A 17,370-nucleotide genomic window follows, 5' to 3' on the forward strand; every position below is an offset into this window, starting at 1 on the left:
ACATGAGAACATCAGACTTTAATTGCCATGCCAAACAAAAAGAGAAGCCACTTCTTGGGCTTTGATTATACTTCTTGATTTGGATTATTATTTTGAAACAAGACATTAATGCAGAGGAAAAGAAGCAACTTCCACAGGAAGGAAAGTCGCTCATTTTGCACAGTGCACACAGTTTATACCTCGTAATTTCCCTCTCTAGAAATAGACACTGACCTTAGAGAAACAGACAGAATACGTTCCACGTCGATCTTCCTTTTCACAACCTCTTTTACCATCCCCTTCTCAGGACCCTGTTTCATTTTCTCCCTTCCAATGAGGTACACAGACTTTGGTGTAAGGATGAGGTCCCTTTTTATTCCCTGAAAAGCAGGCAAATTACTTACATTCATATATGTCCCTGCCAATCTGTGCGGTTGCTACCAGAAACTGAAGGGATAACATGACTGAATCTATCAAAATGTGCAAATCTTAAAAAACCCTTAAAAGCGTATTTAAATAACTCCATAATCCTCTGTCATCCTTTATGTGCCTAGCCTTGAAGAGAGTTAAAATGACCGAAAGAATATTCTCAAAGTCACAACAGTATGCATCCAACGTCCAGTAAATGAGCTATAATATATATATATATATATATATATATATATATATTATATATATATATATATATATATAAAGAATTAATTATAAAAGAACTTTTAAGGGCTTGATATATAACTATCAATTCAATTACATATCAAAACCAACAACAAAAATGATCTATCTGCAACAGAAGTCCCACAAGGTCTCTCAGCCTAATTGTGAATGCCCTATATCTGTCTTTTTAAGCTCACTTGATAAAGGTAAGCTAGATCCTTCCTTTGTGTGGTAATACAGTATTTGTAAGTGTGACTTTCTGTAATGCATAAACTATAACAACAATCATCTTCTTACTTAGTGGGCTGATAAAAATGTTATCAACTTACTTTAGACCTTCGGTCATACTTCGTAACAGTGTCTGCAAAATCGACTTTTTCTCGTTTGCCCAAGAACTGTCGAAGCTCCGGGTGGTCTTCCATGCCAATGTAGTCGCCAATGAAATTTCTGTTGATGCTGTTTCGTCGTCTTTCTTTTTTGTTGAGGAAAAGATCAGAGGCTGAAAATATAAAATGTTAGAGACATCAAATGTTTACGCAGACTAAGTTTAACTAAACCTATGACACGATGCTACATAGGCTTCAACAAGACTAGTAAACCCTTAACTAAAATGAAGGGATAGTTTATCCAGAGGTTTTATGTTATTTACATAATCTTTATGTTATGTAACAATATTAGGACGTTTCTTCCTTTACACTTTGGCGTAAAGGTCATTTTACATTTGCCCGATGGACATTGCTTCCAGTAATTTGTTACTGCAGTTCCCAATGTTGTTTTGATTACAAGGGACTCTAAACTCAAAGTGTGTAGTGTGGGGGATATTAAAATGAGCAAATACTGTCCATTTTCTTTTATCTTTACACATTTGTAATGCATACAGCAATTTTGTTTATAACATACAGCTATAAGAAGTCCTCAGTGGTCCCTGACTTCACTGAACAAATGGTTGAATAGAAAGTGAAGCACTTCTATATGCAGTATAGGCAGGGAGCCGCGCAGATAAAGGCCTGGTGCACAGCACACACATAGAAGAAATGTTAGAGCAGTGCTCTGTGCTGCCCCTAAAACCCAAATAGCCTAACGTCAGCCTACACATTGCCAAACAGTTGACCACAACATGAATTATATTATTAAATGAAATGGGGGAAGTATGGTGGCAAAGAAAGAACGGCCCTACTGACAGTGTAACCATCTGCAAACTTCCACTACCAGGCCTAGAGGGGGGGTCTTCTGCCAGCCATTCATACTTCACACAAGGTATCCAGCTCCCCTCCCAATGACACTAATCCATAAGGCCCACCTGGACCAGTGGTGCCGCTGACCCCAGTAGGGTAGAATCTGTATAAACCCGTGTATTGGCGAGGAGCACACCTCAAGATCTAAAACCAGACATTCTCTGCAGCCACTCTATCCTACAAAATCAAAAAGCCAACAACAACTAGAGAGGGAGGGGGTTATGTCCGACAGGTAAGACACACCTACACACATGTAATTATCCAATAAAGCTGCAGGCCCAGAGCCTATAAGAAGAAGAATGGTTTTGCTTGAAATGAAATGATTAACTGCTGCTTATAGCTGCACTGCAACATGATGTATTACTGCACAAACTTTTAGATATTTATTTTTAACTCCATTAGATAAAAAAAAACTCTGATTAACCAAACAGCTCTATGTGCCATTAACAAAATGTTAAATTCAGTGTGGTTAGAGGTGATTTGAACAGTGTCACAATCAGGAAGTACGTCATCTTTTGTAAAGCAACTACTTTCATTCATATCAGTGCTACAACAACATTAATTGCATAACACCTGAGAAATGCAAGAGCCAATTAGAAATGCCAATTTGCGGTAGTCGAAGTGATAGTGTGCGATTTTTCTACAAAATGTGACCTGGGAGTAGCACATGAAAAAGTGGGGAAACTATACTAAACCCCAAAAAAGTGACAACTGAGATAGCAGGACCATATAAAAGGCTGATAGTGCCGATAAGAAAAGTACTGGAGGTTCTTATAAGGTGTCAAATCACCGATTTATTTACTTTTTATTAATGGTCTACAAATGATAGCAACAAATTAAAGTCTTTTCAACATTTTGTGGGTAAAGAAAAATGTCTGTATAATAGTTTTTCTATACAAGTGTGTAAAAAGTAGAAATAAACACTTACCTCACAACTGCAACTTCTAAAACCCCTTTCCCATCATTTACACCTCCACATAAGTGTCCCACATCATTTACAACTGCACATACCTGTCCCACATCATTTATACCTCGACACACCTATCCCACATCATTTACACCTCCACATACCTGTTCCACATTTTATACACCTCCACAAACCTGTTCCACATTTTATACACCTCCACATACCTGCAGGGCTGCCATCGGAGATGGTGAGGCCCGGGACTGACAAAATAGGCAGAGCCCCTCCCCTTGGGTGGGGGAGAGCAGTTTATCAGAAGTGGGCGTTGCTGTGGATCATGTGGGTGGAGATACAATAGAGGTAGAGCATCAGTTGATGCGTATACCAGTTTACATTTTTTTTATCTCAATCTATAACATAAAGGTCAGGGTGAGGGTGTGAATAGGATGAGAGTGTGATAGCGGGGTGAGGGTGGAAGAGCAGGAGTTTCTGCACCTGGTCTGTCTCCAAACAGAAACATCTTGATGGGAAGTGGGATCCCCTGCAGCCTCTCCTGCTTGCCTGAGCACTTCCTCCTCACAATCGCATGACAGCGGTTGTAGATAGCTTCCCCACCCCCCTGCCGCTGCTGCTCCCTCCCCCACTGCTGCTGCTCCTCCGTCTCTCTCCCCCCCCCCCCCCCGGCTGCTCTCTTCCTGGCCCAGCCTCTACTCGCTGGCTGGCGGTTGTCGGACTGCAGCTCCAGCCACGCCGCTGCTGCTCACACTCACCCGGACAGAGAGATGGGCCCGGGGGCAGCGGCATTTCGAACGGCACAAGGAACTGGTATATGTAATAGTTAACACAAAAATAAAAAAATATAAATATATGGTTTGTATGCATATGTAAAAAAAAATGTGTTACTCATCACATATACCCCTTGAGCCATTTTTTTTGCATTGTGCATGGGTGCAGCAATACTTCTGTGAACAAACAGAAGAATGTTTTAGTCATACTAGACGCCTGAAATACATTGTTTTCCAAACGGTCAGTCTACTCTTCTATGAGAGCGAGAGAGAAAAATAATTTAATGTCCAACCTTGCTCTCGCATCTCAACATACTTCTTCCGGGCGACATACTTCCTCCAGGCTTTCTGAATTGTTCTGGCATAACCGTCATATTTTCTCTCACGCATCTCCTCCAGGAGAAACAACTGGGCATAGAAAGAAGTTTTGTGTCACATAAACAGTTTAACAGACATCTCCTGTCGTTATCAGTCTGATAACATTTATGTGTAGGGTACATCATGTACAACCCTTCTCACTGATTTCCAAATAACACAATTTGAAGCTTGAGTATACTTTGATGAAGAAAGGTGTTCCGAGCTACAAGGTTTATAGGTAAACAATTGACAGATCTAAATATGCTAGAAGTTATTTTACAGAGGTCGAGACAGTTTTCATAAAAGTCCCCTACACAAAATTATATACAGTTCTGATGCCATCACTACAGTGATCATTAAGAAAAAGTGTGATTAGGATTATTGTCTAACTAATCAGAGCCAGGCCAAGGGTGGTGTGACTGCTGCCCCCACCCAGGACGCAAGAATGAGAACATGGAAAAGTTGCTGAACCAGTGGCACCAGTGCTGTGGGGTGTCTTGACAACCGTGTATTATTTTCTGGTCACAGAACTCCTCATTGACTTCTAACATCCACAAAATGTATAATAGTGAGTGCATTACAGGTTGAGTCTCCCATATCCAAAATGCTTGGGACCAGGGGTATTTTGGAAATCGGAATATTCCGTATTTTGTAATATTTGCATAAAATAATGAAATATCTTGGGAATGGGACCCAAATCTAAACACAGAATGTATATATGTTTTATATACACCTTATACACATAGCCTGGAGGTCATTTTATACTATATTTTTTATAATTTCATGCATCAAAAAAAGTTTGTGTACATACATGAAATTCATTTATGTTTCATATAAACCTTATACACACAGCCTGAAGATTATTTTATACAATATTTTAAATAATTTGTGCTTTAAACAAAGATTGTGTACATTGAACCATCAGAAAGCGAAGGTTTAACTTTCTCAGTAATGCTAAAAATATTCTGTATTTCTGAATATTCCGTATTTCGGAATATTTGGATATGGGAGACTCAACCTGTATTACATCAGTAAATAATATATCCATAAGCAGTGAGTTCTAATGTCACCAGTTCAGTGTTAATTAAAAAAAAAAATGCATATTATAATAATCTGCCCACTGTAAATTATATATAAATTCATTAAATTAATTCCCCCTAATTAAATGAAGAAAGTTTACATCAAGTTAACTTCTGCTGCCTATACTTTACACACATTCCTCGCTGGCTATGAAGTGTGGTAGGAGCCATCTGGTAAATCTTTTTTTCAGTGTCCAAACATATGCCTAAATATAGTGCAGAAAAATCATTGCTGGTTTGGAGTCAAGCCACATAAGTCCTAGATATCTACAAGATCAGCTTAAAGCAGAAGAAAAACAGACTCCGCTTTCATTGTTAAGTTGTCCTTTCTCTTTGTACTTGAGCGTTTTCTCCCACATATTACAGAGACAAAACATTACTCTAGGCACAGCAGATTTTTTAGACACGAGAACTTTTCTTGTGTTAGAACAACAAAGAATATAAACATACCGACTTTTATGAAAGTTTTTACTAGTTCTGAGCATTTTCATAAATTACTGTTTAATGATTTGCTCGTCAAAATGTGCCAATTTCTTGAATATCTTATTGATTAAACAACCGTTTATGTCATCTGATAAGTTAGTGATAAAAAGTATAAAATAAACAAACAAAAATGTTGCAGGTGCTGAATAAAAAAATATGGAAGAAAATGTGTAACACAATAAAAAATACCCCCTCTACTAAATTAAGATGAAACAAATATAATACAGTTTATATTATTTTGTAAATAAGAAGCTGCAGTTATCTAATGTGGGTCAGTGGAGACTCACTGAACCAGTCAAAATAGAACTATAATGATAGAGCTGTGCTAGCAATAAATCATCATAGCATAAAAAATAGCAATCAGGATACATATGAAATTAACATTTACAAATATTTAATGATGCATACACATTGAAAAATACACTTTCTATAAAAACTTTTACCCAAAAATAGAGTCTAACTGGACTCAACAAATAATATATCTTTTAAATAGATTTATTCTTAATAGCAAAAGATCTGCACTGCTATATATTATATTCAATTATAGACCATTACCAAACAATTGTATTTCAGTATTATCCAAATCCTGCAGTAGTATAAAAATTATTTTATTTACGGTTACCCTTTTAAAGATACCAATGGTATTTCGGCAGAATTCAGTTAGACCCTATTTTTGGGCCAAAATTTTTATAGTAAGTGTGTTTTTCAATGTTAATGTGTCAGTAAATATTAAAATTTTAATTTCATAGATACCCTGATTGATCTTTTTTTTGCTATAGTGATACTTTAGCGCAGTGCTATCATTATAGTTCTAAGTTAGTGATAATAACTGGTCCGATTAAATAAATATGGAGCATATTTATCACAATCCGCATTTGTTATGCGGATGTTAAAATAAAAAAATATTATATATATATATATATATATATATATTATTTAAATCACTTTTTATTTGAGCATCACATCAATTTACAAACATTGAGCATGATATGTCAAAATATATAAAAGCAAAATAGGAAAAGCATAAACAGGTTCGTAGTCGTATACAGAAATATACAATAATGTACATAAATGTGATCATGCATATGGCTAATACGCCCAGAACCATTACTGAGTAAATATCAAATGCAATAACAACTGTTAAATCAATATCCCAATAGGAAAAATATTTTTTTTTTTACCATAAACACAATACGAACATTTATATTTTTCACACAAATGTACTAAAAACCTCTTGCCAAGAGATGGGCTCTGATTAAAGTTTGTTCTGGTGTAAATCTGGAAGCAGTGTGATAGCGTTACGCTATTGCACTACTTCCTGGTTTGAGTCCCCGGCAAACAATGCACATGAAAGGACGTCAGCAGGCGCTTGTGTCACCAAGGGCTGGCAGTGATCCAAAGGATCCCTCTCAAGAAGATTTTGTGAAATAGTGGCCCATAGGCTACTGCTGAATAACGCCATGTGGAGATGGCTTTACCTATCGGGGCCAAGCTTGGTAAATCTGGCAGTACAGCAGCCCCCATAGAAATCTATGGAGGCTGCATTTGTAGACAAAAATGAAGGAACCACGGCAGATATTGGAGATATTGCCTTGCGACCCATCCATAGTATATCTGGGAGATTCTTAATATATGCGAGTAAACCCCATTAAAGTGGCTCTCACACTGCACTATCTTGAACTCCCAATCACAGTCAGCAACTCTGATCCTTTCTTTCTGCCCTCCCAGGGCACTGGGTCTTTCAGTGCTATAGTCAGCAACTGCCATGCACTTATTTTTCGTAATATGTGAAGTTTTCATCCAAATCCATCCAGTGGAAGGCCCAGAACAGGCTTCCTGGGTCAAAGTTCTTGTCGGCGCACTCTGCTCTGCGGTCCCCAACCACTCCATTAGGCATCCTAGACCAATTGCCACCCCTCTAAAGTTTTCATCCAAATCCATCCAGTGGAAGGCCCAGAACAGGTTCCCCAGGTCAAAGTTCTGCCCAGGATACACCAACGGGAGGTCCGACCAGGGCCTCAACCCCCTAGTATGTCTTCTGGGATCCAATGTTACCACTCTGAAGTTTTTGCCCAAATTATGTGATATCGTTCAAAACCATCTAGTGCAGTGGTTCGCAAACTATTTTGAATCGCGGTGCCCTAGTGCATCAGAATTGTTTTCACGGCACACCTAAGCCAAAAGTTTGTTATTGAGGAAAAAAATGTAGTGTAGTGAATTGTGCTTACCTGTCATCCTTAGGTTCAGTTATGTAGCAAGTTTGCACTTCTGTTTGTCCACATATTTACATTACATTGACCATAAATAATTTGATTTGGTGCTGGACCACCAACCTGAGGCACCCCTGCAAGTGTGCCGAGGCACCCCAGGGTGCCGCGGCGCACAGTTTGGGAACCACTGATCTAGTGGAAGGCCCAGAACAGGCTCCCCTGGTCAAAGTCCTGCCCAGTGTACACCAACGGGAGGTACGACCGGGAACCCTAACTGCCCTAAAATGTGGCTAGGATCCAACTGGACCAGCTCGCGTTGCTTCATCCCAAACGGTGCAGGGTTGTCCAAATGCATAACAAATAAACAAACAGACCAAATAATTTTATATATATTAGATTTGCTTAAAGCATTGTAATTTTCCATGTCCAGTGCTACGGACAATTGGTGGTGCTGTAAAAATAAAAGACTATAATAGTATGTTTTAGATTTGATTGCAATTTTTGTCTCAAACTAGACGATGATGGGCAAACTGCTTTTTACTTGGTTTATCCCAAGCTGGGCAATTGAAGATAGAGAACCTGAATCCTGGTGGCTGTTGTTCTGCCATACAGGAGGGCACTACACTGTGTCTGTAAGTAATTTTTAGAGTAATTGTCTGTAAGTAATTTATAGTGTAATTGCATCTGTATATAAGATTCCACATTAATTACACAACTTGTATTATGCACACAATGTAAACGGTCACCATCCTAGATCCCTAGAGTACTGTATTTATGTAGCAGCAATGTCTTGAAAAAAAATATGCAGTGTCTGGTACAATTTCAACTCCAAAGTGTAATGTGACGTGACAGTCACACAACGGACAATTTTCTATTTAGCACAACTATGTTTCTTCCTTTTCTTTTTTACATCCAAAAGGTGAATATCCATCATCATCTGATCAGACCACTGGACAATGTTTATTTCAGAACACATGAACAGAAACTTTTCCAATCAAAACACAATAGTGGTTAAAGCTGGCTATTCTGCAGAAAAAAACCACTCCATCCGCTTATTACATGTACAAATAATGGTTCTGTGTGCTGCACAGGAAATTTGCAGCCCACAAACAATGTGGTCATTGGGGTGTTCAACTTCTGCTGCAACTGAGCTAGTGCTATCAAGAGTTAACTGTTTGGTGCCCAAAGGTCCCAGTGAGCGCTGCAACAGAACATTAATTAGAAGTAGTTATTCTGACTTTGCAACACTAGTTAACGTAAAACAATATGGTATCGTGGTAATATTGTGAACTGAAATACTTGCTGTTCTACATGGATAATTTAAACTTGATATAATGATTTGCGGTTATTCCACCATGTAGTGGTTTTAATATCACTATAATTTCAGAATGATGTCTTTAAAAGATGAAACCCTGTACCCTACATACATAAACATGCAAACAAATAAGAAAATTATTCTAAGGGCTTATACATATGAGTGTTATGGGTTCTGTCCAAGCTGTGTTTTGTTCCATGTGTGCTGAAGACATTTGGCATAGGGATAATTCATTTCATATTCCACGCATATGCATATTCAATGCATATGAGCGCTATAAATGAAGGACACAGCATGCATAACTTTTTAGTGCAATGAGCTGATATCTATTTGCATCAATGGTGCATACTGCATAAGGATCAATGTTACCTATGTTGCTATTCATCAGAGTTTTGTTGCTGTATTTGACAGCTTAGATGGAAGTCCTGATGCTTGTATGCCATACATTCCAAAGAATATTAATTCAACAGCTGGAGGAAGGCCTACAAATGGGAATAATCTCAAAAAAAGAATTTGAATATATCTATGAAGAACATCCAAGAATTCCAACCATGTACCATCTACTGAAAATACACAAGAATAGAAGTAATCCACCTGAAAGACCAATAATTTCTGGAATTAGTTCATTAACATCTAATTTATCAAGATACTTGGATTTCTTTTTACAAAATCTTGTAGAACAACAAAAAAGCTTCTTGAAAGACACCATGAACATTCTCCAAAAAATAGAAAACATCCAATGGGAAGATACGTGCATTTTATGCACAAGTGATATCAAATCATTGTACACAGTAATAGACCATGAAGCAGGATGTCAAGCAACCAGACATTTCCTTTCTACCCAAACTGAAATACCAAATTCTCAAATCAACTTTATTATGGATGGTATTGATTTCATTCTACACCATAATTATTTTTGGTTTAATGGGGACTTCTTTTTACAAACCAGAGGGACAGTGATGGGGACACCCTTCGCCCCCAGCTATGCTAACCTATTTGTAGCATGGTGGGAGGAACAAAAGATATGGAATAACAACCCCTTTAAAGAGAAAATCCTTCAATGGTCAAGATATATAGACGACCTTTTTTTGTCATTTGGACAGGGTCTGAAGACAAACTAAAAAGCTTTCTTCTATACATGAATAACAACCAGCTGAATTTAGAATTCACATCATCTTACAGTACAGAAAAGGTAATCTTTTCATCAAAAATAATTCAATTCAAACAAGAACGCACATTAAAGAGTGCAATGGAAATAACACCTTAGCTTTCAATAGCAATCACCATCGTAATTGGATCAGAAACATCCCAAGTGGACAGTTCCGAAGAATACGAAGGAACTGCACGGAAAATTCGACATTCAAGAAACAAAGCCAACAGATGAAACAGAGATTCCTTGAAAAAGAATACAGTGAACAACACTTACAACAACAATTTGAAAGAACCGCCCAATTAGAAAGGAGAGAATTAATCACATACAAAAACAAGCAGAATGACAAAATGGAAGGTCAACCGACATGTATTACCTAATATAATGAGAACTATCAAGAAATCGAGAGGATTGTTAAAAAAAACTGGCATATATTAATGTTGGACGAAGACGACAAGAAGATTTTGCCACGAAAACCAAAGTGATATTCAAGAAAGCAAAAAAATTAAATACCAAATTCACCAAAAGCTACATACTGGTAGAAAGAAAAGAAGAAACTGTAAATAAAGGTTTTTACCATTGTCTAAAATGTATGGGTTGTAAGAATCAGAAAACATCAACGAAACCTATATTAGATTTTATCTCAACAAGAACAAAGAAAGAATTCAAAATAAAGGAAAATACTTCATGTGAAACAGAAGGGGCCATCTATATGATTGAATGCCCTTGTGGCATTCAGTATGTGGGCCAAACCAAAAGAAAGCTAAAAATTAGGATCTCAGAACACCTTTACAACATCAAAAAAGGTCTGACTAACCACAGCTTATCTGCACATTTTTTTTAAACATCATAACAGTGATTCAAAAGGAGAGGAGAAGACCTGGTTAAAAAAACTAAAGCAACACTAAGTGGATATACCTATTACAAACCCTAGAACCCCATGGACTTAATATTGACATAGAGTTAAAAGCCTTTTTATAAATCAATTCATGCCTTCTGTCCCCCCCCCTTTTTTACTTTATTACTGATCACATAGCTTTATTTTTACTATTTTCATTTTTTATTTATTTTCATTTCACATTTTTTTTAATTTTCTATTTTGTATATATTTATTTTTATTTCTACATTCATTTTTTTTATTTGCTTCTATTTTTATCTATTCTTATTTTTTATTTTACTTACTATATATATATCCATATAAACCTGAAGAGAGAGAATGTTTTAAAATAATATTTTTTAAAACTATTAGTAAAAGAATTTGAAATCATTTATTGAATAACATGTGCATGCCGCCTTTTTGCATGTCAGATCTGGCCGGAAGTTCCGGTTTTTAGAATTATCCCATTAAAGTTATCCCTATAAAAAGCCTTCAATGAGAGACAGTCACCCATCCTTGAAAAAGCGCCCACAGTGGCGTGAAATACATTGGAGACCTAAAGGAGAGAAAAGGAGAATCCGTCTGCTGTAGAAAACCCCGGGCCGGATGTCTGACGTCCCTTCCGGGTGCAGTGATCATCCGGCACACAGACCGACTCAAGGTGAAATCACCGGAGCCGCAGGAGGATCACAGCTCCTAGAGGTAGGGACGAATAGGGCAAGACTAGCCTCATTGGTAACCCAGCCTCTTTGAACTTTGCAAGTTGTTTCCCCCTTTTTGGCAAATGGACTGATCACCGCTCTCCATTCACTCCCAATAAATCCTCAAAAGGGCTATAAACATCTCTCTCTCAATATACATTTTCATAGCGCTCATACATCCTTTAACCGTTACTAATCTTTATTTTGAGCTGCTTTTATTCAAATAGCGCATACTACTTTGTATTTTATATCCTGAAAACTGTACTGTACCTTACTGGGTCTAATGAACATTACTTGTAGTGTTATTACGACATTACATATAGTAATGAACATTAATAGGGAGCACAGTATTGGTCATGGCGTCAATAAACTGATTTCAGATTCACAAGCAAAATGAAACCACAAGTATTGGACTTTCTAGCTGTTGCACAAAATGAATGAACTTCTAACGCTAGAAGGTGTGTACATTTCTCCCATATATTAGTACAACACTGACATGCACATCTTTCAGTGATCAGGGCGAGGCACACGGCTGCAAACCTAATTAGAATTTCATCCAGCATTTCTCAGCATTAATATTGAATTGACCAAATAATCTGACCTGAACAATATCACAACCATTACACTGTCTGTTCAGCAGGGATTTAGGGAATGAGCGTGCTTAGTTTGCATTGATCCATCTAATTCCATTGACACAACAGGTAAATCCTATGGAAGCTTGACATTAAACTTAGTCATATCCATATTACCAATGAATAGCCATTAGAAGCATGAGTATACTCACCGACTCGGGAGCTTTGATGAATATTTTGGTTTTACCAAGTTGGAACTGATCGGGCTCCATGTTCACAGAATGCAGTAAGTGGAGAACACCTTGTTTCTCATCTCCTCGCCAGGAAGGCCATGTTTCTTTGGTCAGAATAGCATATCTGTAGTAATAAAAGTTAAAACACAAGTAAATAATTGTTTTTGCAGGATTTATTGTCTTCTGTCAAGCTCCTGGGGATATATTATCAGGCGACTATGATCTCAACTAAGCCACTCAGGGTTTCTTCATTTTGTATGGGGCCAATATTCTTTCTTGTGAGTCAGCACTGGGCCTGTTTTTAAATTTTTTTAAGTAGTAATTACATTAAAGTTGTCTACTAAATATTACTATTGTTAATACGTTTGTCCACTTTATGCAATCGGTTGTTATCGATATTAAACAGCAGTTTACAATTGAATCTCAACAACTTCAGATTCTGTAACAGAAAACAAGGATGTGGGATGAGCACATACTAAACAAAGCATCAATAGGCATCAATACTGCGCTGATCATATCCTTGTATAAAAATGTAAACTGAAGTAATCAGTAGTGCAGAAGGACTTAACAACATGGAAATTGGAAAGATGGAAGGGAAGAGAAGAAAAGGAAGGGAAGAAATACCAAATGGAAATTCAGGAGCAACTGCTCCTCACTGAGGATTAATCCAAAATCTCTGTTCAGAGTTAGCATTAAAGTGGGACTGGTAGAGAATCCCTACTAATATATAAAAATTAAATATTGTATGTTTGTTGCTCAAGCACGACCAAACCTTTAATCAATTGACTTGAAAATTGGCATAAGTATAGTGTAGAGGCTGGATTAGAACATAGGCTATATATTTTTGGCAAAAAATCTGAGCAGGTGCTGTAGATATCCAATCAGCATTCACTTCTGCAGTTTTAATATACCTACCGAGTCTCTAGCACTGCAATCTGGCCATAATCCATATCAGAGTAAAAAATGAGTTAATAGTGGAGGTGCATGGGAATTACCTCTCCTAAACTGGTATATAAAGGAGGAGGATGGTTGGGCTACTTCTTAAACAGAGTTCTCCTAAAGAGGACAATGCCTTTAACCTCTCTGATTTCTAAAGTAGCCACAGTTTAGCATTTTTGCTATGTGCTGGGTAAGTGACAATAACCTTTTTCTTTAATGTAAAGTATAAAATTTTATATTATTAATTTGTTAAAGTTTATCATGGCTGCAATTGGTTGGGGTGGACTGCGCACATCCGTGATGTGGTCTGATTGGAGGTGATATCAGGTGAGGTGGGGAGGGATGGAGAGGGGTTAGGTGAGGTGGGTGTGGGAGGTGGGGTAATAGGGTGGGAAGGAGGTTGGATGGGGTTTGGGAGAGTGGGAGGATGGGTGGAAGAGTGGGTATGTTATAGATATGTGGGGAGGGTGGCGTGAAGTGCTGCACCTTCTTACAGCCACGTGCCACCAGGGAAACCGCAAGCAGCATACAGGAGACATCCCCTGCATTGCATACACGGGCACGAGCCACCACCCCGTGAGCAGATACTCACCTCGACACCAACTGGACATTGAGGGAGCTGCTCCCTGCCACAGACTTTGGGCACCTACCGGTAGGTAAGCATCCACCCTCCTCAACAGTGCGGGACACCGCCAACTGGGAGTACCCCCGAACACCACAACCAGGGCATCCCAGTTCATAAGTCTGTCGACCACAGGTCCAGCAGGGGAACATGCAGTAGTTAGGACCACATGTCTAGGAGCCCCCTGAAAGGGTTATTCCTACTCCCCAACTGTGGACATCGCCCTGTCAGCCACTCCACCACCGTTTGGGCAACTGCATGCCCCCACGAACAATTCAAAGACACAACAACCTCCAAGGTGCACTGTGCCTCCAACCTCAAGAACTTATATCCTCTACAAATTTAAACACGATACCTATCAATAAATATATTTGTCACCGTCATCATTGACCCAGTGTATTCTTCCATCTCCCACCACACCACACCCACTCCCCCTCTCCCTTCCACCCCCATCACCCCAGCGACCACACACCACACTGCATACCACCACCTCCGCACATAGAGACCACCCCCACCCACTACCCCACTCACCCAGCATCCATAAGAAGAACGTACCCGACCTACTATTAAAGTTTATCATGTCATCGAGCAGCGGGCGATAATGATGCAAATTGCATCATTGAGGACCCTCCAAAATCGTGAGTCACTCAGAGAGTAGGCGTTGCCAAGATGCCCAATTTACAACAGTGGTGATCTGTTGTTAATAAAAATGTGTAAAAATTGGATCTGTTTAAAAGCGCCTATGTGCTAAACAAAGTGCTGTGCATAAACAAATAAATACTGATAGTAAACTGATTTAGGTAGGTCAGGTATTTATGTGATATTTAAACCAGAAAGTGCATAGAGCAAATATGAAAAGATTCTTGGTAATTAATATAAACCAATATTAGCCCCTAATAAAGTGCAAATAGTGTAAGAATAACAACTGTACTCTGATTAAAAAAAATATACATAAAAAATATACAGTTTATTTTAAAGCAAATTAAAAAGACAGGCTGAATAAATAATGGTGTACAACTAAAAATCACGTACTGTGTACAATAATTTCATGTCTTTTACAGACCCATATATTAGAGCCTTTCAAATAAATAAATAAACACTATAATAAAAGACATCACAATTAGTATATTAAAAAAGGCTTCTGCGGCTTATCTGATATAATGCTAGTAAGTTCATGAAATGTAAGAGGAGCATCCAACGCGTCTCATCTGCCAATCAGACTTCTTCAAGGAATATATATATATATATTAATTTTTTTTAAATATAACTGCTCCATAATGGAGGGAAAGTTGCAATCAGGGAGATTACTAGACTCTTCAGAGAGATTGCTACTATTTCAGGGAGTCTCCCTGACAATCAGGGAGAGTTGGCAAGTATGATATAAGTGCTCCAAGAGTGTGAGTACACCGCTCTTTCATATATGTTGTTGTGCTAGGAGCAGTGGTTCTTGTTTGCAGATCCCACCAACTGTTAAAAGATAGTTACTTGGTTTGGTGTCTATACACATACACACAAACACACAATACAGTGAGCGTGTTATCCAATGGATAGATTTGTTTGCTAACTACCTTAAAATTTCTTGGTGTGTTATTGTAGCTATGTAAAATGTATTAATGCAAGAGTACTGTTATTTTTGGATTGTTTATTTTGCTAAGGCTATTTTTTTTCCTTCCTGACAGGCACACATTGCACTTATTTTTATTGTCAGTAAATTAACTGAAGAACAGTTCTTCCATCTGCGTGAACAGGAAGTTACAGTCCAGGCTATTAAATAGGGCAAAACTTACGCCATATAGACCATATTAAAACTACATTTTATTAGCTCTGATCTATTTGTACAGCTCTCTTATCAAACATGGACAATGACTTTCCTTCTGTGAAGATGATAACAACTTCAAAGGTCATCTAGCTTTAAAGCATATAAAATGAGTTGAGCCCAAATGAGCAGTTGTACCAGAATTTGCTTCATTTTGCTTGGCGCCCTATGGGCCTGCGAGCACTCTTAGGCGAATCCGGGCTGTCGTCAAGCGAGACCACTGTCGCAATAACACGCGCATGCGAGAACATCGCATGGATTAGGATTGATCACCTAGTTTCTATCTGGGCTAAGCAAAAGCAATTTGTTGTTCACTTCATGTGGCTGTCACAAATCACCTCCTTCTAATTAATTCTATGTGGAACAAATTTGCACAATAACAGAGCAAATCACCCTAGACATCTGCTAAGCCAATGGAGAATTCTAAACAGATTAATTCACAAGTTAAATCCCAGCTGATTCACTCAGCCATAAGTAAAAGGAATGACGCTTTGTGACCATCTACATGTAAATGCAATGACATATTACAGATCTACACTATTGAATAGAGTCGTTTTGGGGCCAAAAAACAAAGTCTCCTGACTCCAGGGAGAACATCAAGATATAAAATAGATGCTGTAACTGTGCATTTAATAAATAGTAATGGGAGAAATTCACAGCTGTGCTTTTGTTAATGATATTACTTTCTAATTAGAATATTATAATACACAGACCACAGGAAAATATTTGGTCATATGTTTTCTCTTTTTATTGTCCATTATTTGGGTAGAGCTTATTCGGGTAGAACTTATTTTGATACTCGTCCATTATTCGGTATACCCATGTGATAAGAGGCTTGCACGGGTCATAATGGGCACCCAGACTATTTTTTAGGTCCCAACTAAGTTATTCCACATATCTTGTTAATGAGTAAGTTCAAATTTCAGTATCAGAAAAAAGGCCTTTTCAGGAGAAGCCAAAAAGACCTGGGAGTTAGATAGACATATTTTCCGATAAGCATTTCTATTTAAGCCATGTAGGTCATTATCGGCTAAACCATTGCAATGAAGAACTGCCATTATAAGATAACTTTGTTGCACAGGTACACAACAGTTTCCTATTCTGCATTACAGTTTTTAGAAACAGGACAACATATTTTACATGTTCAGTGGCTGCACATTGGAACACACCAGCCATTCACCGTGATCTTTGCATGCAAATAAGAAAATACTGCACAGAAATGTCTATTCACGTCTCTGGTTACTCAGTGCTGCCAGGAAGCTGTCAGAAGAAAATAACAGCAAATAGAGAAACACACATTTCCAGTCCTGCCAGGTTCTCTATACAACTCATTCATTTTGCTACAGCTTTCAGAACATGAATGATGTCACAGAATTAGAGGGGTTACACCATACTAAACCTGATTTACTACATATGTGCTGGAGCATATCACTCCAAGCCTCAGACTGCTTATGCCATG

General features: G+C 38.1%; 1 protein-coding gene across 1 annotated transcript in view; it reads right to left on the reverse strand.

Moving 5' to 3' along the window:
• The window catches only part of MYO1E (myosin IE), a 155,069-nt gene that overhangs the window by 27,395 nt on the left and 110,304 nt on the right, over positions 1–17,370 (reverse strand). The window contains exons 19-22 of the mRNA XM_088443212.1: positions 12,514–12,658; positions 3,851–3,965; positions 963–1,132; positions 214–359 (exon numbers count right to left, since the gene is read on the reverse strand). Of these exons, the coding sequence (XP_088299338.1) occupies positions 214–359; positions 963–1,132; positions 3,851–3,965; positions 12,514–12,658 (576 nt within the window). The remainder of the gene's footprint in view (positions 1–213; positions 360–962; positions 1,133–3,850; positions 3,966–12,513; positions 12,659–17,370) is intronic.

This window comes from Taudactylus pleione, unplaced genomic scaffold (assembly GCF_031769625.1).
Source record: "Taudactylus pleione unplaced genomic scaffold, aTauple2 ptg000019l, whole genome shotgun sequence".
Lineage (NCBI taxonomy): Eukaryota > Metazoa > Chordata > Amphibia > Anura > Myobatrachidae > Taudactylus > Taudactylus pleione.